The following is a 25,228-nucleotide window of genomic DNA, read 5'->3' as shown; positions in this document are numbered from 1 at the left end:
AACTCAACAACCGCGACAGCTGCCACCATGGCCTCCTATCCTACCAAACGGAAGCCATTCAGCGCTTCCGGTCCTCAGGGAGCTACTGGAGCCGCTAGAAAGCGTGCGAAAACCTTTGACGCACGTACCCTGGCTGTGCAGTCCACCGACGCCGCGCTCTCTGCAACAGGCGAGCTCGATGTCGCCGCATACGCCGCCGCCCGGGCGTTCGAGATTCAGGCCTTGGAGGAGGGAATGCAGCGATCGAAAAATGCCCTGACGACACGCGCGTTTCAGAAGGTGCCTCGCTCGCTGCGGCGGCGGACGGCGAGTCACAATGTGAAACGAGTGCCACGAAGATTGCGGGCGCGGGCACAGCGAGAGGTATCTTCTTCCCTGGTGTTGGATCTACAATTGAGTGCACAGGTAGCTGACGAAGAGGATAGATGGTCGAAGATAATACGCCTACGGTCACTGCACGGCGTCGCAAACCAAGCCAGATGATGCGCATTCGCCTCGAAGCCGCTCGACGCCTACAGAACCTCAATGCCAAATCTAAGAACCGACGTTTAGCAGCAAGGATCAAACGAGATAAACAGAACGAAGCTACTGCAAAGGAAGAAGGAAGCCATACTTTCAACATTGCGCCCCGAGTACCAAAAATCAAAAAAGGGAAGCTGTCACGCCCGCCGCCTGCAGACTCGAAGTATCGCAAGCGCCAGCGATGCAAGACTTGGCTCCCGACTCACATGTTCCATGCGAAACGCGCTCATATGGCCACCACCAAAGATCCGATCTGGCGATTCGCAATTCCTATTTCGCCTACTGAGAAGAGTTATCGGCCCACACATCGAGCTCGCGGTGCCCGTGGCGCTGTGGCGTGGGATATGAGCTATATGTCTACCATACAGCTAGAAGGACCGGAAGCTTGTATTGAAGCTGTGCTGCGAGCGGTTGGTGTCAATAGCGACGAGGCCTGGGGTGTGAAGGGGAAGAAGTGGAGGACTGGGACGAGGTCGTTGCAAGCTTGGGCATTTGAAAAGGATCAGCCTCCCAGACCCATTGCGCCTATCACGTTGATCTGGTGTGTACAGCCCAAGGTTGAAGACGTTGAAATGATCGATGCAGACAAAGCTTCTTCTACCGTGAAGAAACCACGACGAAAGCTCTTTATCCGCATCCATCCATCTGCATTCTTGCAACTATGGACAGATCTGCTCGAGATCTCGAAACAACAGAACCCGCCAGTCATGGTTGAGGACTTGAGATTCGAGATTGGTAGCATTGAAATCACCGGCCCAGGGTCTACAGAGGCACTCTTGGCCACATTGGAGCCTGTTTTGGGATCAGACGGTCCCGCAGCACAGAGTCCAGAGGCTATCTGGCTATCTTTAATCGGCGTATCTAATCCGGCATCACTGCCACAGAATGCCCTTCTGTCCTTCCCTGTGTCTGACCCTCGCCTCCAATTCCCACCGCGGAGTCTCAAAGTTCCGGACAACGAGTCACACATGAATGACTTGGCTGCCACGCTCTCTACATGGTCACCCGATCAAACGCAGGGTCCATCCTCTCTTTTCGACCGCCCAAGTCGCCTTGCAGCCATTCGACAGCTTCCAAGTCAGAAGGCCATAAACCGTCGCCGTGCGCTGGCCGGCCCCGGCAAATATCCTGCTGCACAACCCACCGACCCAAAAATTCCGGTCATGATAATTGCCAGTCGTCCACGGGCTCGGTCAAAACGGAATACTGCTCCAGGATCCTGGACGGTACTGTTGCCGTGGAAATGTGTGGTTCCAGTATGGTACTCGCTTATGTTCTATCCTCTTTCAAGCGGTGGAAATCCTCGTTTTGGTGGCTTGAAGGAGCAGCAGCAGCTTACTTTCGAGGCGGGTGAGGGATGGTTCCCAGGTGATTTCCCTGGTACCCGTGCTGGCTGGGAGTGGAGTCAACGCGAGGCTGAGAAATCCCGACTGCAGTGGGAGCGACGACCTAAAGGACGTCGAGCCGAGTTCGACAGTCTCGTCCTGGGCGATGGTCATCCCAAGGGAGAGATTGGCTTCGGTTGGACCTGTGACTGGCAGAGGCTCGTCGACGGCCCACCAAAGGATCAAACCAGCCAGGATGCTGTTAAGAAGGATGCCGATACCACCGATTCTACCATTCCACCCTCCAACATCCACACCATCCGCTATCCACCCAGTGAAACAAACCTGCTTCTCACCAAACTCAGCAAATCCCCCGTTGATCCCTCTGCCCTCGCTACAATCCACCTCACCCTCTCCAGCCGCGGCACTCCTTCCCCCTATGCGCGCATCTATCGCCTTCCGACGAACCCCATCCTACGACAAAAGTGGATAGACCTTGTTTCTCCATCATACAAAAAGACCAATGAACGGAAAGGCACCCACCAAAAGAAATCCACTCTTTCTAGTGAGGAAGCGCAGCGCCAACTCGCTGAAGCATTGGTCGCTACTGCGATCCCTGAAGACCCTGGATCCGAACATCTGAAGATCCCTACCGAAGACGATCTCATCGGCTTTGTGACTGCTGGAAACTTTAATCTTTCCGAGGGTAAGGGTACGGGTGTTGGATCGATTCTACTATCAAAGGTTTTGCTACCTAATGTCAAACCATCCGAGAGGAGGATGTGTATCGTCCGGACAGCGGGTGAGAAGATTGGACGATTGGGAGTGTGGGAGCTTGTCTGATAGAGTTATTGGTGTTTTGATACCCTGTAGTGTAGTCTCTCCTTGAGACATGATAAAATATGAACGCCTCTAGATGGGGCACCCCTACAAATCACACATATCATGCACAGTAGATTCTTCGTGTAGGATCAATTCCATCCCATGCAATGTCATGGCAACTAAAAATGAATAAAAAGAGCACAATCTATACATACAGTACAGCATCCACGGCCAAGACAGTAGACGCGGTATCATCTACCGCTAATCTAACCCACAATGCGATCGACAAAAGCAGCCTCCATCTTCGCAACCTCCTTCTTGAAGGCGTCAACCTCCTTCCAGCAATCCAATGGCCGGCGGTCGTTCAGTCGCAGACATCCAACAACATCAGCCTTGGCCTTTTCAACACCCTCATCCAACTCAACCAACTTCCTCCGCCCATCCAGACGGCTACGCAGCACGTCAATCTCACTCATAACCGAGTCCCGCGAGATCTCGCGGTTGACAACGGGCGGCTGCTGTGCGACGGGTTCTTGAGGCGCGGCGAAGACAGGCGCGGGCTCGTACTCGCGGCCGGCGAAGGGGATCCGCGGGGCGTCCAGGTTCAGAGATCCGACGGGGTAGCCAGAGGGGGAGGCGGCGAGGGGCGCGGTGGCAGCGCTCACGGGGATGGAGCCGGTGTCCTTGACTTCGGCGAGGCGCTTCTCGATCTCGGCGAGGGTTTGCTGCTCGCGTTCGCGGAGACGCTGGAGTTCTTGGGCGACGCGGTTTTGGATCTCGAGCTCGAGGGCCTTGGCGCGGGAGGAGTCCGTCTGTTATGTGGAATGTGTATGAGTAAGGAATAGCATGGTTTTTGAGGTCGTATCATTTGTCGGGAGGGATTCAACTGACCTCGGAGGTGGACTGGAGGGCCTCAACTAGGTTGGAGGAGAATTGGACTGGGGAGTTGCTGCGCATGGATGCATGTTAGCGATTGTTTTTATACAGTTGTATGCGATTTGATAGCGCTCGGCGATGCTAATTGCTGCGTATCGCAACAATTGCGCTTGATCAATCGGGTCTCGTGGTTCCGGTTCCCGCCATGGAACATCGGGTTGTCGAGTTCGTTGGTGTCAACGTTGGAGAGTCAATTTACCTGGAGAAGACATGTTGGGAGTTACCCCCGCCTCAGGCTTGGAACTGCCAGCACCCATTATTCCGATTGGAAGGTGTAAATGCCGTCAAGTCAATTAAGAGAAGGGCGGTTGTGAGAGACGCTCCAGTCCACCCGAAGCTCCGATACTTCGGTCACGTGTGTGCTGGTTAGTCATCCCGTCAGTTGCCCTCAGGTGATCCATTGGATGTTGAAACTAACAAGGTAGATACACAGCGCACTGCTCATATCACATTTTATTTGGTGGTGCTGTTCTCTCCAAATGACTGGGTTTGGCTCGTTTGATATGACAATAGTCATTGAGCTTGAAAATAACTTACCACTATTTTTGACAGGTTTCCAATGTGTAGATACCATGAATATAGGAGACCACAATTCATGCATAGTCCAACAAAACACTTCAGGTAACTACTCAGTCCAGATCCGTTACAATAGAGCAAACATCATTGAGAAAATTGAGTCATTATGGGATGGTTGACCAATGCTACAATTATCATCCTTTTTGCCAATCTCTGTGTTATAAGAGCTGAAAAAATGGCAATTTAAAGGCGCTCGACAAGTAATATGGAACTTCCCACATGGCAATTCCCTTTACTTTATTCGTTTGTTAGACACTGGTAGAGGGCTCTCGGGGTTGGCGATCACATTGCGTTGCCCCAGCTTGTGGTATGTGGTGACCAGTCTGCAGGCAAAAGCTCGGTTCTCGAAGGTATCAGCGGATGCCCATTCCCACGACAAGATGGCCTTTGCACACGTTTTCCCGCCGAGATCGTGCTTCTTCATGACTCCTCCATCAACAGAAAAGCAGCCAGTCTCATCTCATCTCCATCTCGTACCCCTCAAGAACGACAGCACTTTGCGGCCTTTAGGCGCGAGTTTGCGAGCTTTGACGAGTTGCCTGGTACCATTCAGGAAGCTTCCTCTTTGATGGGGGTTCGATCCAGCCAAGCCCCTAATGCTCCTGCCTTTGCCGCCGATGCCCTTGGACTGGAAGTGGTTGGCAATACTGGTCTCCATCTGACATTGGTTGATCTTCCAGGATTAATCTCTGTCTCGGAAGATCCCAACGACATTGACATGGTCAAAACGCTGGTCAACACCTATCTTAAGAGCTCGCGTACCATCATTCTTGCCGTCATACCAGCTAGCAGTGATGCGGAGACTCAGGCCATTATCAAAAGAGCGCGACGCTTTGACAAGGAAGGTCTCAGAACTATTGGCAAACGATGCTGACTGACATCTCTCACCTAGGTCGCCATGAAAACCTTTGTAGACAACGTATGCCGACAAGTAATTGAAAGACACGTCCTCAGCCCTCTGGCGAGTATATTTGACCCGACTGTTGTCAGCGGTTACTCGGATGAGGATCTGCTGCACTTGGCTGCAGAGTCGCCGCAGACTAGTCGTTGTCGTGTCGAGGCTATCCAGGTGCAGAAGAACTTGAAGCAGGCCCTCCAGGAGCTTTCACTGTGATGCGGTCACCTGCAACGCCCGATACTTGCTAGACCCTCTATGGATACTAGGGTCTATTTGAAATTGATTTTTGATTTTCACACTCCACGTGCTAGAAGAATACTTAGTTCAGGGACATGGATGTCCTCTGACGTAATGTCATTTTCAGGGCACTGACATCAACAGTACTGTATTTATTTGTCTAATATTGTAGAAGATTGACACGGGCTGGAATAAGCCAACGCACATGGATTAAACGTTTTCTAAGAACCTTCTGGTAGGATGATGATTGTAAATAATTGGTCTCTGGTGTCCTCCACTCCCCACTCTCCATTCGGGATACGTTAGTCAAGGGAAATTCATAGGCGATCGGGATTCCGAATGTTCGGGCCAGCCGATCCTATTCTGGTCCTTGTGTCTCGGGAGCCGAGTTTTGGAGGGAGCCGTGTGGCCCCGATGGATCCCGAGAACTGAGACTCGCTTCAGGAACACCCAACGTGGCGTTTGGGGAGAGAAAAACACTCAAATAACGATGCATGCTGGCTATAAGACTCTATAACATCCCACAAGCTCTATTAGTACTGATAGGGCACCACTACGATGTATGCCTGAGGAGCACTCTGCTCCGATCAAGACCCAATAAACTATGCAAGTTCCTATCGGATGAAAACTCCCGAATATCTCTCTCTGTCCCCGGCCGGGGTATTATGATCCTGATCCTGTCTGTGCGCTGCATACTACTACGTTGTGTGTGTGTGCCTTTTTTTCTTGCCCATGTAACTATTTTCCCGTCCCCTGTTCCTTCACGCCCCAAACTCCCCGTTTCCTCCGTCTTTCGGCAGGTGCCTAAGCCACTGTTGCTCACCGGTGAAGTCGGGGGAAGACGTGTGCCATGGAGACACTGGAGAGAGCCCAATCCCCATTGACCAGTCAGAGGAGCTCCCCACATTTGTTCAATCTCCGTAGTTTCAGTAGTTTTTCAGGGAATTTGGAAAACATTCATGCCGTCATGACTGGGACACAGTGGCACTAAAGTAGGCACCGTGTAATTTTGGTGGCTTGTTCGGGGTATTTGGGTTGTATGGTGACGATTACTCGAACAGGGAGGACAAGTGTGACCATCAACAGAGTTGGAATGCAGGGGGAAGAAGTTAAAGGGTGGCTGCATTCAGGGGGTTCATGCTGATATAGGGTAGTTAAAATATGTAACGGAGAGAGAAACAAGAAGATATCCAATATACTGTATAGTTCTCTCGTTCTATTCCAATTGATATGACATTCATACTTCCTGGCACGAAACCAGTCCGGCTCCGGTGAAGCCGATACTTTTGCGGTAATACCAGCCAAATACTTGGCCTAATGCAGAGAGAAGTAAGTGTGGTAGTGATACCATACAAGTACCATACAAGTACCTGTATGGTAACTCGGTCCCCGCCGCGGATGTGAGGGACTGAGGACTGACCTCATGGACCCCCCGCCGTCATCCCACTTGGCACTGCTCGTTCTTTTTCTTCGGGGCTCGTGTCTTGACTTTCTTCGTTCGAATTCCCTTCATCTTCTCCTCTCGCTCTTCATTCTTCCCCTCTCTTCACTTTCCCGGCTGTAGTTCTACCCTCGTCCTGTGTTACTATCTTCCTACCGGCTTTCCGCGGACTCTCTCTATCTTTACTACTAGCCCCACCATGTCGTCTGCCCTGCTGGACGAGGCCACGCGCATCGCGCGCGAGTTCGATTACCCCGCGGACCGGGTCCAGCGCGGTGTGGAAGAGTATATCAAGCAATCGAATGAGGGTCTGGCACAGGAGAACACCACATTGAGCCAAATTCCCACTTTCGTGACCGCAGTCCCCAATGGCACGGAAAAGGTACAGTTTTAGACCCATGATCCCCCTCAGTAACAAGATTGAGCCTTTCCGCTAATCATGAGAGTAGGGCCTCTATCTCGCAGTCGATCTGGGTGGCACCAACTTCCGTGTGTGCTCCGTTCAGCTGCACGGCGACACCACCTTCTCCCTCACTCAGTCCAAGATCATGATCCCTCGGGAGCTCATGGCCTCCGGTACCTCCAAAGATCTCTTCCTTTTCCTGGCCCGCCAAATCGAGGCCTTCCTCCGCATTCACCACAACGAGCACTTCGAGGCCCATCTGCGCCGGAGACGCGATGGTAATGACGTGGAGGACCTCTTCGACTTGGGCTTCACCTTCAGTTTCCCCGTGCGCCAATGCGGCATTAACTCGGGAACCCTGATCCGTTGGACCAAGGGTTTCAACATCCCCGATGCCGTCGGCCACGACGTATGCGCTCTGCTTCAGTCTGCCATTGATGAGCTCCACTTGCCGGTCCGCGTGGCTGCGCTTGTCAACGATACCGTCGGTACCTTGATGGCTCGCTCGTACACTTCCCCCGGTGAGACCGGAACCCTGCTGGGTGCCATCTTTGGCACCGGAACCAACGGAGCCTATGTCGAGAAGCTCGACAAGGTTACCAAGCTCAAGAACATGAAGGATGCGCATTACGATACCACAACAGGCGAGATGATCATCAACGCCGAGTGGGGCAGCTTCGACAACCACATGAGCGTGCTGCCCGACACCGTCTACGACCAGGAGCTTGACGCTGACAGCAACAACCCGGGTGTGCAAATGTTTGAGAAGCGCGTCTCCGGTATGTTCCTGGGTGAAATCCTGCGCCGCGCTCTGCTGGCCATGCACAACAACCCCGAACTGGGTCTCTTCAAGACCAGCAAGACCTCCAATGTCTCCCTGCCCTCTGATTCTCTCTTCTACCGCCAATGGGGTCTGGATACCAGCCTGCTGAGCCAGGTCGAGGCCGATACCTCCAAGGACTTCGTCGACGTCAAGGCCGCCCTGAAGGACCACCTGAAGATTGAGAACCCCAGCGATGCCGAGTGCCAGGCTGTCAAGATCCTGGTCCACGCTATTGGTAAGCGTGCCGCCCGTCTCAGCGCCGTTCCCATCGCCGCCATCCTTATCCACACTGGCAAGCTTGAGACCGAGAACATGGTCGATGTGGGTGTCGATGGCAGCTTGGTGGAGTTCTACCCCAAGTTCGAGGAGTACATTCGCGAGGCTCTGCGCGAGGTGTCCCAGGTTGGTGTTGCTGGTGACAAGAAGGTTCGCATCGGTATCTCTAAGGACGGTAGCGGTGTTGGTGCCGCTCTGATCGCTCTTGTGGCCAGCAAGGATGAGAACCTGCGGAGCCCCAACGGCAACGCGAAATGAACGTGAAGCAAAAAACTTGCTTTTCACCAAACCCTCAAAATTCTCACGTTTCTTTGTGCCCCCTTTGACCGTTCTTTTCTCGGGGCCACTTGGTTTACTGGCTGGGCCAGTTTCTTGAAGGTGGGTTGGTCCTGTCTCTTGTGTTTAGCATGTCATGGACAAGCACCCTATCTAGCTTCGAGCCCATCTCTTGTTTTTGCATGACCCGATCCCCTGGCAAGGTCCGGTCGCTGAAACCCGAATTTCGAATTCGGCGGGCCTCGACGGGAAATAAGTCATGATTGCTTAGTTTCCGATATTCACGATTCCCACGCGCCCGGGTCACCCTTGGAATGGATACTCTTTTGTTTATGTCATGATTCTGCTTCTGCCTGGTACACTCAGCAGGATGTATCATTAGATTCTGTTTTTTGCTTATTGTTTGGTTATGGTCGCACGGAGTTGCACAGACATTGTCCTGGCGTGGAACGGTATCCAAGGATCCGATTTCCCTGCACATAATTGCATATTGGCTCGATATTCATCTTGATTGAAATATCATTGAATCTTTCTTTACTTCAGACTTGCTCTTGACTATTACTTGACTGAGATGGATGTTTGTAAAGGAATGATTCAATAGTGATAAGAGTGGATTAATTTCATATATACATTCTATACCTCATCTGTACGACCTCTGGTTTCCCCTCCCCCAATTTAATGACCAGGCTCATAGCCAATTGCCTTGGGAGCCATCACAAAGTCAATGTGTCCAGCAGTCTGGGCAAGGAAGCTAGCCTTGCCATTCGTAGTGGCCGGATCCTGACCGATGAAGTTAGTGGGGAAGCCCACATCAAACTCGGTGGCAGACTCGAGGGACTGAATCTGCTTCTCAGTCAGACGAATCGACAGCGCCTGAATATTGTCGTGCAGATGCTCAATCTTGCGGCCACCCACGATGGGGAAAACGTTGGGACTTTTGCACATCACATAGGCCAGCGCGATAGCCGTGACCGACTCGATACCATGCTCTGCAGCAACAGTCGCCAAAGCCTCTGAGATGCGTCGCTCATCCTCGCTCTGATCAGCTCCCATAATGCTGCGAAGACCCTCGCCGCTCGCCTTGCGTGCCTCAATCTGCTTGGCGGTCTGGAAATGGCCGCTACCCAGGACATCCCACGGTGCCAGCGCCATACCAAAGTGTCGCGCCATGGGCAGGATATCGCGCTCGAAATCGCGGCGCATCACGTTCCACCGACCCTGGTACACGGAGAAGGGCGTCTTGCCATGCGCGCGGGCATATGTGTTCGCCGCAGAGACGACCCACGCCGGACTATCCGAAATACCCAGGTACATGACCTTACCCTGCTCGACGAGGATATGCAACGAGTCCATAATCTCCTCGATTGAGGTGGTATGATCCCACCAATGCAGGTACAACACATCAATATAATCGGTATTCAACTTGCGCAGCGAATCGCGCACGCTATTGAACATACTGCGCTTGTGGTTTCCCAGCGCGTTAGGCGCCTTGCCCTTTCCCAGTTCCCAGGTGCGGTAGTCGGTGGTGAACTTAGTAGCGACGACGATTTGATCACGGTTCTTACGGGCGGTCATCCATTCGCCGATCCAGGTCTCGGATTGTTCGTTTTGGTAGTTGTTCGATGTGTCGATGAAGTTGCCGCCGGCGGCGACGAAGGCGTCGAGCAGTGCGAAGGATTGCTCTTTGTTCATGCTGCCCATGAAATTGGACCAGGCGTCGCCGATGGACATGCCGCCGAGTTGGAGGGGGATACGCGGATTCCGGCCGTAGAGGAGAGGACCCGGTAGCGACCCAGAGGGGTGGCGGGCTCGGGAGGTGCTCCGAAGATTTCGTCCATTTTGTTGGTTGTGGTGGTTGTGATTTGAAGAAGATGTGATTGAGATGGTTGAGATAATTGAGACGATTGTAGTCAAGTAGATTGAACTGATGGTTTGATGGGATGAGATGTCTAGACTGGAAATATCTGATCGTATTTATATTGAGTTTTTATATACGTCAATCTTGGACGAAGCCCCAAAAGTGTCATCCGGAATTAAGAATTGGGTCCGATCGATCAATTACGTTTAGAGTCTTGGCGTAGTACTCGTTCATCCCGGATGACAGTTATGCAGATTATGCTCTACTCGATCGGTTATACTTGATATGCTCATCGTCATCATATGCTATGTCATTGGTCCTACTCTTTGAATTTCAATTATGTCTACTTTTGATCTTGAAGTCTAATTGAACGATGATGTCACAGAACGACTGGCGACTGGATCGCCTGAATTTACTACTAGAAGTATGGCTTTACAAGAACCCCCATTATGCCAGCAGTGTAGACAGCTTGTGAAGTATGCCTAGTACACTTATATTGAAGTAATTCCGGATTAATAACTGAGGTATTGAGTGCATTTCTAATCAATTCTCCCACGTTCTCTAGATTGTTCTTTGGATACGAAGCCAGACAAGCTTAACTCCAAACTCCGCTTTTTATCCATATCCCCGGATGGCGCTAAGCCATTTTGGGACTTAGCGCCTGTCAGCACTTTGTTGCAGAAACTCCTGCCTCAGGATCTTAGGCATCAATTTGGATCGGGGGCAATTTATCACCCGGTTTTATTGTGGCTTCCCTCTCCTTAACTCCTTGAACTGGAGAGTTTATTCCCCCGGATCACCCTGGGTGAATTATCCGACAATCTAAGAATGCTAGGACCCACTGATCTATCGGATTCCGAGTCCTCCCGTATCTGAGTCTGACGGGTCGGGCCTGTTGGGAATATTCCAGGAGAGTTCATCTTTAGAGTGGGGTTTGATGGTTTATACTCTAATAATCCTGTGATTTGGCTTAGGTGTTCGGATAGTAACATACTGTATAAGATGGTTACATAGTAACCTACACATAAGATGATACATGAAGGACCCTTTTCCTCCTTCCTCCCTGCTTTCCTTTTTCCTCCACTCTCATCATCCTCCCTCCACACACCCCTGCTATAATGCCTTCACCGTCATCATGGAGCAAGGGATCATCACTTTTTACCTGACTACACACTACGCACGACCCCTTCTATTTCCCAGTAGTCAGCAAGCGGGTCTTCCAAGGCCACCAGGCCCAGACCTGCAGCCTCTAGCTCCCACGATCCTTGCATGGTGTCCTAGGCCCCGACCTGCGGCTAAGATGCGGTTTCACATTTCGCTGTTGATTTGATACGCCAGTCAACTTAGCCAAGGGCTGCATGATCGGCCCGATGATCGACTCACTAGTGTATTGACTAATAAAAGTTGATGAAGGACCACAAACTCGTCAAGATGTACGGAGTACATGTCTGCATTTCTTACTGCAGACCGCTCTTGTTCAACTCGTATGTACTCTGCCCCAGTTCATGCAGAAATGCCATGACCCCGGAATGTTGGAATATTTCCACGTACCACATGGGAAATAAAAATTCAATAGTCACGGTGCGACCGGAGAAGTCCCAGTTCTAATCCCAATCTCTAATATCCTTGGGTAGTCCTTGTCCTGCTACTCCTTGTACTTTAGTCTCCCTTGGCCAAGTCCACGTTCTGCCTGGTTGCCATCGGCAAGGTCGCCCTGGTCCCAGATGAGACCTGTACAAAGGGCCAGTTGAAATGACAATGCCAATCCTGCGCTGCCTGCACACCTGCATGGATGGGGTTTATTAGTCTACCTCTGCCCAACAACTTGTTTTGTTTGTGTTCAATTCCTTCTTTTCTTTCCCTTCCCCCTTCGTATCCCCCACTATTGTCTATACCCTAATACTCGGTTTGTTGGGCCATGTTCTCCCGACTCCGTGCAAATTTGCCTATAATGTCTACATTCTTTAATTCTCCTAAAGATGCGGCCAATGAGGAGCCAGCTGATCTGAATAAGGATAACACTGCGACTACTGCTTCCCCCACTCTCGCTACTCATAATGCATTGCCATCCGATACAGATGCCCTATCCCGAGAAAGGTCTTCGAAACCATCCAGCGAGAAAGAGAGCACCCTTGTCGATGAGCCAATTCGGAATTCAACCGCGGCCGATGATACCAACAAAGAGATGACCACAGCTATTGAGGACTCGAATAAAGAGTCTGTTCCGAAGAACGATACCGAAAAAGAAGCCGCCAAGGACGAGGAAAGAAGTGGGAGTGATGACGAGGCAGATCAAGCAAAAGAGCCCGAGCAAGAATACCCAACAGCCTTCAGACTTCTCCTCATTACCATTGCATTGTGTCTCTGCGTCTTCTGCGTGGCATTGGTATGTCACCTATTAGCAATCTCGAACATGATGAGTCTTGGCCGCAGTCGCTTACAATATCTTGAAACCGTTTCTATAGGACAATACAATCATTGCAACCGCCATCCCCAAAATCACTGATCAATTCAACTCCCTCGACGATGTCGGTTGGTATGGAAGCGCCTACTTGCTCACTACTTGCTCCGTCACCTTGATGTTCGGCAAATTCTATACCTTCTACTCTATCAAATGGATCTACCTCCTCGCGCTCTCCATCTTCGAGGTTGGTTCGTTGCTCTGCGCCGTCACGCCCAACTCGGTCGGTCTTATTTGCGGTCGTGCCATTGCTGGTCTGGGTGCTGCGGGCTTGTTCTCGGGGTCTATCTTAATTATCACACAGAGTGTTCCCTTGGATAAGAGGCCTATGTATACGGGTCTTGTGGGTTCGATGTTTGGCATTGCCAGTGTTGCTGGTCCACTGTTCGTTTCTACCTTCTTTTTTGCATTGCCTTGTTCCCTTGAAGGAGATCCTTACTGACCCGAACTATAGCATGGGAGGCGCTTTCACGGATCGGCTTACCTGGCGCTGGTGCTTCTACATCAACCTGCCCATCGGCGCCGTCACTTTCTTTTTCATCCTCTTCTTCTTCAAGAATCCCAAGTCTCTCAAGACCGCGAAGGGATGGAAGGAGCAATTAGCTGAGATCGATCTCATCGGCTCGTTCTTCTTCTTGCCTGCGATTATCAGCCTGCTGCTTGCTCTGCAGTGGGGTGGTACCAAGTATCCCTGGAGCGATGGACGCATCATTGCTCTCTTCGTTGTCTTTGGCGTGTTGATTATCATTTTTATCGGTGTACAGTGGTGGGGTCAGGAGCGTGCCACTGTACCTCCCAGACTAATTAAGAATCGCAATGTCTGGGGTTCGGCTTGGTATGCACTGGCTATCGGTGCGGCGTACTTTGTCCTGGTTTACTATGTCAGTGCCCCTCTCTCCTATAGTCACATCTTGCCTGGCTGCTAACGATAATCAGCTTCCCATCTGGTTCCAAGCTATCAAGGGTGCCTCGGCCGTAAAGTCGGGTATCATGAACCTCCCCATGATCATCGCCGTCGTGCTCGTATCGATTTTAGCTGGCGGTTTCGTCACAGCCTGTGGCTACTACACACCCTTTATGATCGCTTCTTCTATCATCATGACCATCGGTGCTGGCCTACTCTCCACCCTCGAGGTTAACTCGGGTCACCCCAAGTGGATCGGCTACCAGGCACTCTTCGGCATCGGTCTAGGTCTAGGCATGCAACAACCCATGATCGTGGCGCAAACTGCCCTCAGTGCCGGTGATGTCCCCAGCGGTACTGCTATCGTGATGTTCGCTCAGACCCTGGGTGGATCGATCTTCATCTCCGTCGCTCAGAATATCTTCCAGAACCAGCTCTTCCAAAATATTCGTGCAGACGCGCCAACTGCCAATGCTGCCGAGCTTGTGGCAGCTGGTGCGACGATGCTCCGTAATGTCGTTTCGGGGCCCGTTCTGGAGCGTGTCTTGGTTGCTTACAATGATGCCATCACACAGACGTTCTATGTGGCTGTTGCCATGGGTGCTTTGTCACTCATTGGACCTATCTTTGTGGAGTGGCTTTCCGTCAAGGGGAAGAAGGTTGAAATGGCTGCGGTTTGAAGGCTTGAGTTCCGGGTACTTTACAGCAAAAGTCTCTCCTTGATTCTTCCACTATCTCTGATTCGGTCTTCTTGCATATTGTTTTCATTGTTGGTGGCTATGCAGAGGGATCTGCGAGATCATTGGCTCGGATAGTCTAATTCAGCATGGCTCTATACACCTAGGTGCTTTCGAGTAAATACAATCTAATGAGTATTTGCGGAGGGAATCTGGCCTTCAAGTAGATTGACGGTGAATGTTATTTTAACAGTGTGGTCATGCATATTTGCTTGTTCTATGCCTCGCCTGGATTAAGATGATAGAGAACGCCGTATAGCAGACAATGAACAATTGAGAAGAAAAAAGAGACCATTGAACCAAAATGCCGCTTAAACCACCGCGTACAGACTGAGATAAACTCCCCAAATCACCCCACAGGCGCTGCCGAAGACGACGCGCCGGTCGACAGGGATGACTGTGTACATCAAGGTCGAGACCACAGGGCGATACTTTAGACGGGCAATCATGATGGGACGAAAATCCTAGAAGTAACAATTAGCATCGTGTCACAAGACATTTTCGAAGACAACCTCCGTATCTGCACAAGATCCAGAGATCAACGGAGAAAAGAAGAAAAATATACCACAAGAACCAACTCCCACACCTTCCCCAGACTCTCCCCCTTCAAAAAATTAATCAAAACCACAAAAAGCACAATATTCATTGCCCCCGCCACAGTCAAATCAAACAGAATCTTCATCACAAAGCTATGCAGTCCCGAACGCTGCGCCCTAGGCGCCCATCGAGTCTCCTGCTGCTTCTCCTTTTCGCGATGCCGAGGGAGACCCGTAGTATCATCGCTGACACTCGGCGTAGCCTCGGTAGAAATAGCAGATGAGAAAAATGAACGAAAAGCAGAGAAGGAGCAAAGAGAGCGCCAGAAGCGGAGGAAATTTGAGAACTCGGCTCGTGAGGGAAATCCTGGGTAGCGCGTCTCTAGGGCGCGTTGCCAGTAGAAATTGATTGGCACGATTAGGATGCCATATGTGACGAATTGAAGCAGAGCGAGTGTGTTGAGTGTGAATGGAGTCTGGTAGAATGTTAGGTATTTGATACTGGCTTTTCTTGTATATTTTTGGGAGATATTGTAGGGGGATTCTCTTGCTTACGGTGTTTTTGCGCTGGTCGATTAGCTGGGCCAGGAGGTTGGAAATGGCATTTAGGACGGTCGATTGCGCGAACGTCACAACTAAGGCGGAGGGCATACTCGCAGTACGGGGGCCATGAAGGTAAAAGTGCCCAGTTTTCTCAATCGTCTCTGATATTGTCTCCACTGGGTGTTTTTTGGGGCTTGTTTTTGAAGGGGGCGTTTTTTTGGCGTTAGGGAGATTGCCAAGAACGCGCAACCGTGTCCTATCGTCCGAATCGTCTTGTCCAGTCGAGACTCTCGACACAACAGACTTCTACTGTTATTTTTGTACATTTACATTCAACTGCATTCAGTGAGAAATAAAGTTGATCTCATTCTATGTCATTATGGCTCATTTGCTAATTGCTTGCATCTCATATCATAATCTGTTGGGAGATCCCCATTTTAATTCACTGGCAACACTTTTTGAAACTCCACGTTAGGCCCATCTTTCGCGCTGGTGAAGTGGTCTACCAGTGCCAAATGGCCCTTCGAATCTTCGCCCTGGCGATCAGCCAGCGACATGTCAAAGAGGAAGATCAACCGAGCTAATGTCAGACGCATCTCCATGAATGCCATGCTCTTGCCAATGCATCCGCGTGGTCCAATGCTGAACGGGCAGAATGCACGGCGCGCCGTCTCGATGTCTTCTCTTGTACTCGTCCAAGAGACGCCCGAGGCTTTGCAGGTTGCACCTTCGATCCAGCGCTCCGGGATGTAGGTCTCCGGTTCGCGGTAGTACTGCGCCTGTCGGTGGATTGAGTAGGTTGGTGTACCGCAGTCGGTGCCTGCGGGGAGGAAGACTCCGTCTACGACAGCACCGCCTTGCATGACTTCACGGGGTGGTGCACCCGGCACGGCGGGAGCAAGACGGAGGGCCTCGTCGATGCAGGCCTTGAGGAAAACCAGTTCGTTGAGTTGGCTACCGCTGATGATGTCCTCGACGGCAGAAAAGGCGCCACGAACCTCCTTGGTCAGCTTGGCCAGGGTTTCCGGGGAGCGGACCAAGTAGAAGAGTGTGGCTGCCAGAGTGGTCGAGGTGGTGTCACTACCAGCAATCATGAGGACGTTGGCTTCTCCCCAGAGCTCGGGGGTGCTGAGACCCTTGCCGGTTTCCGGGTCCTTCGCGTTCAACAGGTAGTAAAAGAAGTCCTTCTTGGCCTCGCGTCCAGCCATGGCACGCTCCTGGGCACGCTTGTTTGCCTCCACGCGCGAGTTCATGATGAAGTTCCAACGGTCCTGGGTAAGCCTGCGAATGAAGATCTGGTCGAGATGCCAGCGGTCCAAGGGCATCCAGAGTCCACACTGAGGGTCATTCATTAGCAAAAATGACAAAGATCGTTGTCATATGAAGCTACAAACTTACAACATAGTGTCGATTCGCAGCACGATCCACCAACCCGATCATATGTCTGCGACCCTCGGCGACAAGCATGTCAAAGCTCTTTCCAAAGCAGAGCTCACCCATCACGTCGTAGGAGAGATAACTGAACCAATTTCCCATATTCTTCACCACACCCTTGCTATCACCACCCTCGTTGCTAGCAGTACCCGCCAACACGGCGCAAAGCTGCCGAACATGCAGCAGCATAACATCCTCCATACCCTTCAGCGCAGTCTCCGAGAAAGCCTGGCTGAGCACGCGCCTCTTACGCCCATGCATCGTCTTGTCGATCGCATTATGCGTGTTATACACACCCTTGATGGCGGGGAACGCGTTGTAGAAATCGGCTTTTTGGAGTCTTTTGCCGTGGCCGTAGATGTCGTGGAGACCGCGGTCGGTGTTGACGGAGACAAAGTTCGGCGCGACACGGACGTGTGTGCCATACTGCTCGTGGAGCTGGTGCAGCCACAGATGGCGATCACCTTTGAGGCCGTGGTAGAGTTGCACCCATGGTGTCACGGAGGCCCAGAAGGGGCCGGGGATGCGGCGGAGTGGGTGGACGAGGCGGTTGTAGAGTACGTAGGCGATGGTCTATTCCTGTGGTTAGAGATTGATTCACAAAAAACTCGCTTTGCTAGCAGAAGTGCTGCATATTTGGCAAGGATTGGGAATGATCAAAGACATACCAACACTCCGACCACGCCGAATACATCCACGGCCAACCTCTCCAGGGTCATTTGCTTCAGCACCGGTTCAACGAACATCGTGAGAATTGGCACTGGTCACTGCATCCAGTCAAGGTTAGGCTATATATTTTGCTTCTCCCTTTCCCACCTCAATTCCCAGCAGGTTTGGGTTATATACTTTCCGACATTCCCAAATGCGTTTCCACCGAAGATACCCGCGCCCAGCCGCGGTTGTGGCCGAGTTGATGACGAGAGATCCACCACGGGCAGCGTTGGTCACCTGGCAAGCTTCGTTCTGGATCAATCGAAAGCGGCTGATTAGGGAGTGGCGGCTACGTCCGGGTATTTGTAGCCTTTGTGTTTCCTGTTGAGGTGGTGGTGAGAGATGAGGTGTATAATTCTGGTGACTTCATTGTGAGGTGAAAGGTGAAAGTGGGAGGAGTAGAGGAGTCCCCACGGGGTCAAATTCTCGGGATGCGGCCGAGTTATGCTTATTTCGGAGGATTTTGTGGGGGACAAATTCAAGCAACACGAGGACACATGCTATAGGAGAAGAAATATTGGGCATTGAGAAGAGTCTTTCATGTAACGGTCGTATAGTTTCTATGGTCTATGAATCTTAAGCTCTAGCTATTGGGCTTGAGAGGATAGCGTACTATTGCAGCACAACACAATGAAACAGCCAAGAACCTCCCTCGTTTTCAACCCACCTGCCCCTCGGTGGATCCTCGGATTTCGAGGGCTTCTTCTTGGGAGTATACCCGCCAGTACCCGAAGTCTTTGATATTTCGTCCTTTATCCGCTCCTCCACGGTGGAACACGGCCGAGACGAGGGGCAGATGCAACTGCCTCGAAGGGTAATGATGAAGACGGAATGTCTCTCGATAGGACAAGCCGACAGGGTGAAAAAGAACCAGTCAGCAGGTATAGGGTTCCAGATGAGGAAGGATTAGGGTCTTCCTCCGTCGGGACGACTGGAGAGCACCAAAATAGGACTGGAGCTAGGGCCGTAGTGCTTATCCAGCCATGTCCAGTCGTGCAACGCTCGTCCACGAATCAGAGCTCAAACTCAGAAGATTGTCAAACTCAACGTATCGGATCAAACTGTCTCGTCGTGCCCATGCAACCCACCATCCAAGATCCACTGCTCGTTATCTTCATTGTCATCCTGCACACGACGCCACGTTTGCTTCCGCTCTCCCCGCTCTCCAGCTTCGGTACCTTTGCCCTCGGGAGCACGCCAAACCGGACGCATCAGTCCTCCTGCTGCAAGGAGTGGATTGTGACTGAATGCATGTCCTTTTGATGATGCTTGCTCGGGTTCGACAACGTCTTCAGGCTCGGGCTCACTAACCACCGGGGTAGATTCGACGGTCGCAGATTGGTATACTCTTCGGACCTTGCCGCCCTTGATATCTAGACTCATAACAGTCTTCTTCTTTTCCCATTCTGGACGTGCCTTCTCCTCGATTTCTCTTTGGATACGCTGCTGCTTTTTCAAGGCAAGCGCTCGCTGCGCAGGACTCATCCATAGTGTTGAAGCCACGTTGGGAGTCTCAAAGTCAGCGGCTTCGTCCACCACCTTAGTTCGACGAGCATTTTGGGCTTGGAACTGGAGGAGCTTATCACGGTGAGCCCTTGCGGCATCCAACTTGCTCGAAGGGGCCGGTCCGGAGCCCGTTGGTTTTGGGCCCCCTTCGTGATGGACACTTTCATTATGAGCGCGCATCTTTTCTTGTCCACGCTCCGCACGCAGCTCCTTGATCATACCCTGGATCTCCTCTGCAGAGAGAAGGGGAGTACCACAGAATGAGCAGGGCTGGAGTCCTTCTAGTGAACAGATAATCTTGCCGCAATTAACACAGTTGGGCGCGGGGTCAAATAGTGGGTGAATAGTAGCATAACAATTGCATTTGCGCTTCTCTGAACCCAGGCTCGGGTTAGTTGAGACCTCCAGCATGGCAATCGCGGCCGTCAGATCGGAGATATTGTTGGTGGTCAGCGATCCGCCTGACTTTGAGGAGCTCCCTGAATTACCACCACCCCCTCCTCCCGCTTGGCGACTCGGTTTGCTTGTTTTGGATCGCACATTTGGTAGCAGATCCGACAGGACAGGTCCCGATGCAGACGGAGGCGCTTTCGGGGGAGCCGCGGGTTTTGGCGAATGAGCACGAGAAGAAGCGGAGGATCCGGGGGCAGAAAGCCCTGATACATGTGCTGTAGGCTTGCTGGCAGACATGTAGTCCTCTCCCTGCTGGGACTTCATGTAGCCTCCGCCCACATCACCATAGTTCTCGGGGCGGCGTGGGGGACCAGCACTGTGCAAGGGCTTCTTCTCTTTTTTACTTCTTCCCTTCGGTCGGTCTGGGGTATTTGTAGCTGCTGCCGTATAGCTCTGAGCGGATGAGGTTGCGGGGGACCCGTCATTGCGACGCGCATTGAAGGAGGTGATAAATTCGAGGGCTGCGGGGGAGTCGCCGAGGAGGTTTTTCAGGTGATCGGCGCAGGCATCTTTGGAGAGGGTGGCTGAATAGTCGATGATTTGCTTCAGCGACTCCTCATCGAGAGGAATCAGCTGGCTGAGCCGAGGAAGAGCCCAGGCTGAGAGGTCTGGCATGGTTATTATGATGTTGCGAGGTCTGTGAGAAGCAAGAAGTGCTGTAAGTCGAGGTTAAGCAGTGCGGAAGTGGCGAGGTGCGGAGCTCCCCACATTGGGAACTATGAACTATGCCCGATCGATACCCCGACATCTGAGTTCGAATTGAGGCTCAGTCGAGGCTAGTAATATCTATCGACCTGAGCTCTTGATGGACTACGAATCGTCAAAATTCGAGTCAAATGCAGTATTATTCGCTTCATCTCGAAAATGGTGGGGTTTGCGGACAGTTGTCCCTTAACGCTCTAGAGTAGCTCCAACATGGTATGCCCTGAGCAATACATAGATTGCTGGTTAACTGTGGCACCAATTCCAGAACGATAATATCCTGATGGCAATTAAACACAGTAGATGAAAAAGCCAACTCGCAAGATAATTATTGCAAATGGAGTAGAACAGCTTGTGCGAGCCAAACAGAACATGGGTGGTAGCTAAAGGAAAAGCCAAAGAACCCCTAAGCAAGGCGGACCACGTAGAGCAGGAGATATAAAAGTCCCAAAACAAAGAGACAGAACAGAATGAAAGTCACGATGAGTATCAGATCCGTCAACCCTAATCCATTGCCAGTCTCGTGACTCTTTGGTTGGATAAAATCGTTCCTGGGATTATCGCCGATTCGCAAGATCAAGGCCATATCCTGCTTCCTCATAGATGCTTTCACCTCTGCTTGCTTGGCAGTTCCCTGAAAACTTTCCAACTCTCCGTCTGTCAGGTCAAACCCCCTTGCATTTGTACAACACAAACACATTCAAAGGCGCAGTGGCTGGTGCCGCGCTGGTTCTGGGATGTCGATCGTCGCGATTCACAACATGAACAGCCTCGACCACAGCATCCACCAAGTCCTGCACATTTCTCCCGAAGCACAGGATGCATGTTCCACTTGGGATTCGATCGCCAAAATTCAAAGCCTCTCGTAACGGGCGAGTAGGGTAAGCATGCCTTGATAATCCACCATCGACGACACTCCATCTAGTGCTTCTTTTCCAAATCTTTGATCATAGCCACCGTATGGTCATGATCCTTTCCTTTCCACAGGGAGCTCCCTTAGTTTAGCAACATATTGTAACTGACACTGATGGAGTCTATCGATCTCAAACTCGGTCTCGACTAGCTGATCGAGGCCCTCAGGGATAGGGAACAATGATCGATATTTCTGCAGGGAAGTAGTGGCTCCGAGAGTCTCCAAGACGGCCTCGACGTAGTAGGAAATATCAAGCATAATGCCGGGCTAGGATAGACCCAGCTTTGTGTTGAATGATGATTGAGTGATTGCAGAACAGAGATACCTATGGGAGGAAGAAGGTCGGGCATGTGTACTGGGAATGGCCCATGGATCTGACGTAGACATAGGTATGAAGTCAAATAATTCTTCATTGATATTAGTAGAAGATCAACTTGACTTAATTAAGCTTAACCATACACGCGGGCTCCCATTCTAGGTTGCGGAGGCGGTTCGTCGATGGATGTATGGTCTCCAAGGATCTTCAATTTTGGGATGATTGGGAAGATGGTACCGGGCACGCAAACCATATTCAAAGCTGCACCTACATTACCGGATGCTTTCTTAATCTGATTCCTTCTGGGTTATTTCGATGTAGAAGACTGCCCTGTTAGGCAGTCGTAAAAAATAAAATCAATATGAAATCGAGGGAGCCACTTCCATGTTCAAATCCAGTGCCTCTTTCGAATATCACAGAAAGAAATATTGTCGTGTTGAAGCAAGACAAGGCATGCCGATGGCCAACTTGGCTGCACGCCTGCCTATCAATATCACAGGCGTCGGAAAACATCAGTGAATGATCACATTAAAACGGAAAGAAATGCCGTGTCATGGCCCCAGTGTATGGTATGAAGTAATGTACAATCCTATCCCACCCTCATCATCATCGTCATCTATGCAAATTCTTGTATGGTCGGACCAGACCCGGAGACGCCATGAGCACATCGAAACCAGGAACAAAAATCAAACGCCGGAAACTCCCAGGGAAAAAACAAAAGCAAGTATCACATAAGATACAGAACCTCGAGAAAAGAAGGGTTCACCATAGCAACCCTCTTCAGTCTGCGTTTTCGCTCTTAGCATCGTCGTCATTATCCTCCACCGTAAATGAGTTCTTGAGCTTGCTTGGTCCAGGCTTCGTGCTGGAGGCCTTCTTGGACACATTCAGCTTCTTCTTTTTCGTTGGGCTAGGACTACCCTCGTCATCTTCGTGAGGACGCTTGGGGGCCGATGAGGTCGGGCTGCTGGCACCACTGGCGCCACTGTCGGTGGGTGTCTTATTACGAGTACTACTGCCACGGCCGGAGATGTTCATGCAACGGTCCAGGTGCTGGGCCACTCGGTTCATGACAAAATAGCGCGGGCAGATGGGACACTTGCTGGTCGGGACTTCAGGGACAGTGCTGTCCTTGTCGGACTTCTTCTTTTTCGGGTTCGGCATCACGGCGAACATTTTCCCGTGGACATCGTGGCCGGGCAGTGTGATCAATGGTCCGTTTTGGCAGTATTCGGCATTCGGATCCGGAGGAGGTCGGTAACCTGCACCGACTGGGGGATATGAGAGGCGTGGGAGACGACAGTCCGGGCAGATGATTTCCTTGACGGTATGCATGGGATTCCCCTTCAGGAAGACTTTCCCGCGGTCGAAGGTAGCCGCATCGGTCTCGAGGTGCGTGTTTGCCAGCTTGGCCTCATCGATGATAACTTCTTTTGTTTTTCCGTCGACGGGTACTGACTTGCTGGGAGTTTCATCCGGAACAGTTGCCTCGTCCTCTGCTTTCTGGCGAGCGACAACCACCGCGGAGCGCATTCGCGCCACCTTTTCCTCGCGGTGGACCTTGGCGACGAGGTCATGGATGATGTTATGGAAGGTCTCGTTCAGTATGTCGGTCGACTATATTATATTGGGTTAGAGTCCCGTCCCTGATTTGAGGCCCTGTAGAGCGTCCCATCCGGTCACATACCACTTTGGCAATTGTTCCGGCAGGATAGGTCGGCCTGCGGCTCGCGGTATTGGAGTCGGCCATTGTTGGATTCGTCCCGAGATGTCGTATCTCGAGTGCAGTCGTTGCTGAATGACCGAAAGCTGAGAGCTGTACCTGCCGGCGACACAGTTCGGAACCCTTTTCGCGCCGCGGGTCACGGTCTAGTTCTCCATGCGCCGGAAATCTATACAGGAGATGCTAATCGAAGCAGCGAGGTCGGAGTCGGTCCGAGGTATCGCGGGGTACCAAGCATAAGTAGGGGAGACTGAAAAGGCAAACGAGTTGGCAAAAAGAACGGCGTTGGATGTAATACCCTAGTGTCTCGAAGGTTCGGTTAGCTGAGGTTGCAAGAGCCTCGGGGATGCCGTGTGAATGGGCCGATCAACGTGGTCGAAAGGGGAACGCGGCCGGATGAATCGAGGGAGACAAGAAACCCTCGCCCGGACCGGACTAATTCACGACAAACAAAATCAAGTAACTCACCGATTGAAGAGCCTACTGGCTGATCCAGCGTCGGAGGGAAGGAGATGAGGCGGACGGGCACTGATGAGGCTGGCAGGTTGTTCTCAACGGGGCTTATCTTATCGCATCTCCGCATTCGCCCTCACTCATCTTCTTGTTCCTGTCCCTCTCGAGAGCCTCCCAAATGGCCTACCAATTCTTTGCCAAAAGTCCTGCGCGGCCGTCAAATCCGCCTGTATCTCCTCCTCCAGCTCGACTGGCTCAGCCCCCTATTCACCCGCTTCCACCCCAGCCGCCGCGGTCTGCTGCCGTGAGTCCTCGACCGACCGCGAATGCCGTCAGCCAGGAGCCGTTTACGCCTTACCGGGGAGATCTTTCCGCGAGCTATGCGACTCCTCACCCGCATATTACGGTAGAAACCATTCGCACGGCTCATATCCCGTCCTTGACGAGGATTACAGGCTTGTTGCTGCCTATTCGCTACCCAAACTCGTTCTACACGAACACCATCACAGATCCTATCGTCGCGTCTCTGTCACGCGTCGCGATCTACCATGACCACCCGGTTGCTGCTGCGCCAAACCCCAACGCCTCATCAGGATCAGACAAAGTGATTGGGGGTATTCGGTGTCGCCTGGAGAGACTGGATTCGGACCGAGAGGCTCAAGGCCGTGTTGCGACGAACCTTTACATCCAAACCCTCCATCTTCTATCTCCTTACCGTGGCCATGGCGTGGCTGCCTCTCTATTGAACTCGCTCATTTGTGCATCATCCCCGGATTCAAAGGGAAAATCCCGAGTATCCGAGATCGTTAAGCACTACAATATCCGCTCCGTGACCGCGCATGTCCACGAAGCCAACGAAGATGGCTTGAGGTGGTATATTGCCCGTGGGTTCAAGGTGCAGGAAGGAGTTGTGGAGGGATACTACCGCAAATTACAGCCTTCGGGGGCGAAGATCGTGCGACTAGATGTACAATGGGATGAGGAGGCAGATGTTACTAGTCCAATCAATGGGAAGAATAATGCTTCCCAGAATACAGTCCGAAGTGACCCTGATGATGAAGAGTGGGAGAAGGTTGAGGTTGAAGATGACGAAGATTATGATCACGGTGTTCAGCTACTAGGCGAGTCTAGAGTTCTGGATAAGGACGAGATGACACCCTCGAGAAAGCGCAAGGCCGAGGAGGAGAGCGGAAACAAGCCTCAACGGAGGTAGTATGTGCATTTGTTGCAGCGACTTGCATGTTATGCTGTTTTTAATTCCTTTGGATACCCTGTGCAGCATGGAGAGTCTTTATCTATTCATGTAATGCAAGCACGCAGCCTTTTTGATAGATGAGTAGATATGAGTTTAAGACTTGAATGAACTGGAGTCATTCTGACAATGATGGGTATATGTGCTTCATTGAGGTATAATAATTACAGGTAATGATAGAGCATGCATTC

At 51.5% G+C, this 25,228-nt stretch overlaps 12 protein-coding genes across 12 annotated transcripts; 6 read left to right on the top strand and 6 right to left on the bottom strand.

Annotated features, from left to right (window-relative positions):
• Positions 1-27: 27 nt before the first annotated feature.
• Positions 28-2,690, top strand: N7473_005171 (ribonuclease P/MRP protein subunit POP1; the record flags this gene model as incomplete). Its single annotated transcript, XM_057151111.1, has 2 exons — positions 28-363; positions 426-2,690. 2 exons carry the CDS (start codon positions 28-30, stop codon positions 2,688-2,690), a joined length of 2,601 nt encoding a protein of 866 aa, XP_057008916.1.
• An 84-nt stretch (positions 2,691-2,774) lies between these two features.
• Positions 2,775-3,903, bottom strand: N7473_005170 (Mic19 family protein). The gene is made up of 3 exons (XM_057151110.1): positions 3,805-3,903; positions 3,561-3,607; positions 2,775-3,481 (listed from the first exon to the last, which is right to left on the bottom strand). Exons 1-3 carry the CDS (start codon positions 3,860-3,862, stop codon positions 2,936-2,938), a joined length of 651 nt encoding a protein of 216 aa, XP_057008915.1. The 5' UTR covers positions 3,863-3,903; the 3' UTR covers positions 2,775-2,935.
• A 497-nt stretch (positions 3,904-4,400) lies between these two features.
• N7473_005169 (dynamin family protein) lies at positions 4,401-5,055 on the top strand (the record flags this gene model as incomplete). The annotated part of the gene is given in 2 exon segments (XM_057151109.1): positions 4,401-4,424; positions 4,444-5,055. The coding sequence occupies 2 exon segments, from the start codon at positions 4,401-4,403 to the stop codon at positions 5,053-5,055; spliced, it is 636 nt and encodes a 211-aa protein (XP_057008914.1).
• A 24-nt stretch (positions 5,056-5,079) lies between these two features.
• On the top strand, positions 5,080-5,295 carry N7473_005168 (uncharacterized protein; the record flags this gene model as incomplete). Its single annotated transcript, XM_057151108.1, has 1 exon — positions 5,080-5,295. The coding sequence occupies one exon, from the start codon at positions 5,080-5,082 to the stop codon at positions 5,293-5,295; it is 216 nt and encodes a 71-aa protein (XP_057008913.1).
• A 1,661-nt stretch (positions 5,296-6,956) lies between these two features.
• glkA (glucokinase glkA) lies at positions 6,957-8,517 on the top strand (the record flags this gene model as incomplete). The annotated part of the gene is made up of 2 exons (XM_057151107.1): positions 6,957-7,139; positions 7,207-8,517. The coding sequence occupies 2 exons, from the start codon at positions 6,957-6,959 to the stop codon at positions 8,515-8,517; spliced, it is 1,494 nt and encodes a 497-aa protein (XP_057008912.1).
• Positions 8,518-9,210: 693 nt separating this feature from the next.
• On the bottom strand, positions 9,211-10,266 carry N7473_005166 (aryl-alcohol dehydrogenase AAD14; the record flags this gene model as incomplete). Its single annotated transcript, XM_057151106.1, has 1 exon — positions 9,211-10,266. One exon carries the CDS (start codon positions 10,264-10,266, stop codon positions 9,211-9,213), a length of 1,056 nt encoding a protein of 351 aa, XP_057008911.1.
• A 2,078-nt stretch (positions 10,267-12,344) lies between these two features.
• On the top strand, positions 12,345-14,438 carry N7473_005165 (MDR family MFS transporter; the record flags this gene model as incomplete). The annotated part of the gene is made up of 4 exons (XM_057151105.1): positions 12,345-12,779; positions 12,859-13,238; positions 13,309-13,735; positions 13,791-14,438. The coding sequence occupies 4 exons, from the start codon at positions 12,345-12,347 to the stop codon at positions 14,436-14,438; spliced, it is 1,890 nt and encodes a 629-aa protein (XP_057008910.1).
• A 368-nt stretch (positions 14,439-14,806) lies between these two features.
• N7473_005164 (Mpv17/PMP22 family protein) lies at positions 14,807-15,682 on the bottom strand (the record flags this gene model as incomplete). The annotated part of the gene is made up of 3 exons (XM_057151104.1): positions 14,807-14,959; positions 15,061-15,507; positions 15,587-15,682. 3 exons carry the CDS (start codon positions 15,680-15,682, stop codon positions 14,807-14,809), a joined length of 696 nt encoding a protein of 231 aa, XP_057008909.1.
• Positions 15,683-16,011: 329 nt separating this feature from the next.
• Positions 16,012-17,754, bottom strand: N7473_005163 (cytochrome P450; the record flags this gene model as incomplete). Its single annotated transcript, XM_057151103.1, has 3 exons — positions 16,012-16,911; positions 16,973-17,581; positions 17,677-17,754. The coding sequence occupies 3 exons, from the start codon at positions 17,752-17,754 to the stop codon at positions 16,012-16,014; spliced, it is 1,587 nt and encodes a 528-aa protein (XP_057008908.1).
• Positions 17,755-18,775: 1,021 nt separating this feature from the next.
• N7473_005162 (C2HC5-type zinc finger protein) lies at positions 18,776-20,293 on the bottom strand (the record flags this gene model as incomplete). Its single annotated transcript, XM_057151102.1, has 1 exon — positions 18,776-20,293. One exon carries the CDS (start codon positions 20,291-20,293, stop codon positions 18,776-18,778), a length of 1,518 nt encoding a protein of 505 aa, XP_057008907.1.
• Positions 20,294-22,389: 2,096 nt separating this feature from the next.
• N7473_005161 (uncharacterized protein) lies at positions 22,390-23,359 on the bottom strand (the record flags this gene model as incomplete). The annotated part of the gene is made up of 2 exons (XM_057151101.1): positions 22,390-23,226; positions 23,297-23,359. 2 exons carry the CDS (start codon positions 23,357-23,359, stop codon positions 22,390-22,392), a joined length of 900 nt encoding a protein of 299 aa, XP_057008906.1.
• Positions 23,360-23,963: 604 nt separating this feature from the next.
• On the top strand, positions 23,964-24,998 carry N7473_005160 (GNAT family N-acetyltransferase; the record flags this gene model as incomplete). Its single annotated transcript, XM_057151100.1, has 1 exon — positions 23,964-24,998. The coding sequence occupies one exon, from the start codon at positions 23,964-23,966 to the stop codon at positions 24,996-24,998; it is 1,035 nt and encodes a 344-aa protein (XP_057008905.1).
• Positions 24,999-25,228: the final 230 nt, after the last annotated feature.

Source organism: Penicillium subrubescens (assembly GCF_028828155.1).
Source record: "Penicillium subrubescens strain IBT 31985 chromosome Unknown utg000004l_segment0_segment0, whole genome shotgun sequence".
Classification (NCBI taxonomy): domain Eukaryota; kingdom Fungi; phylum Ascomycota; class Eurotiomycetes; order Eurotiales; family Aspergillaceae; genus Penicillium; species Penicillium subrubescens.
The sequence above is the reverse complement of the archived record's forward strand: the minus strand, read 5'-3'. Positions and strand labels throughout refer to the sequence as shown.

What these genes read in the sequence shown, in the direction of transcription:
- N7473_005170 (XM_057151110.1), bottom strand. Translation starts at nt 3,862, where the DNA reads ATGGGTGCTGGCAGTTCCAAGCCTGAGGCGGGGGTAACTCCCAACATG. An exon ending in TCCCAACATGTCTTCTCCAG is followed by an intron (nt 3,608 to 3,804) that starts GTAAATTGACTC and finishes GCAACTCCCCAG; the next exon opens with TCCAATTCTCCTCCAACCTA. An exon ending in CCCTCCAGTCCACCTCCGAG is followed by an intron (nt 3,482 to 3,560) that starts GTCAGTTGAATC and finishes TCCACATAACAG; the next exon opens with ACGGACTCCTCCCGCGCCAA.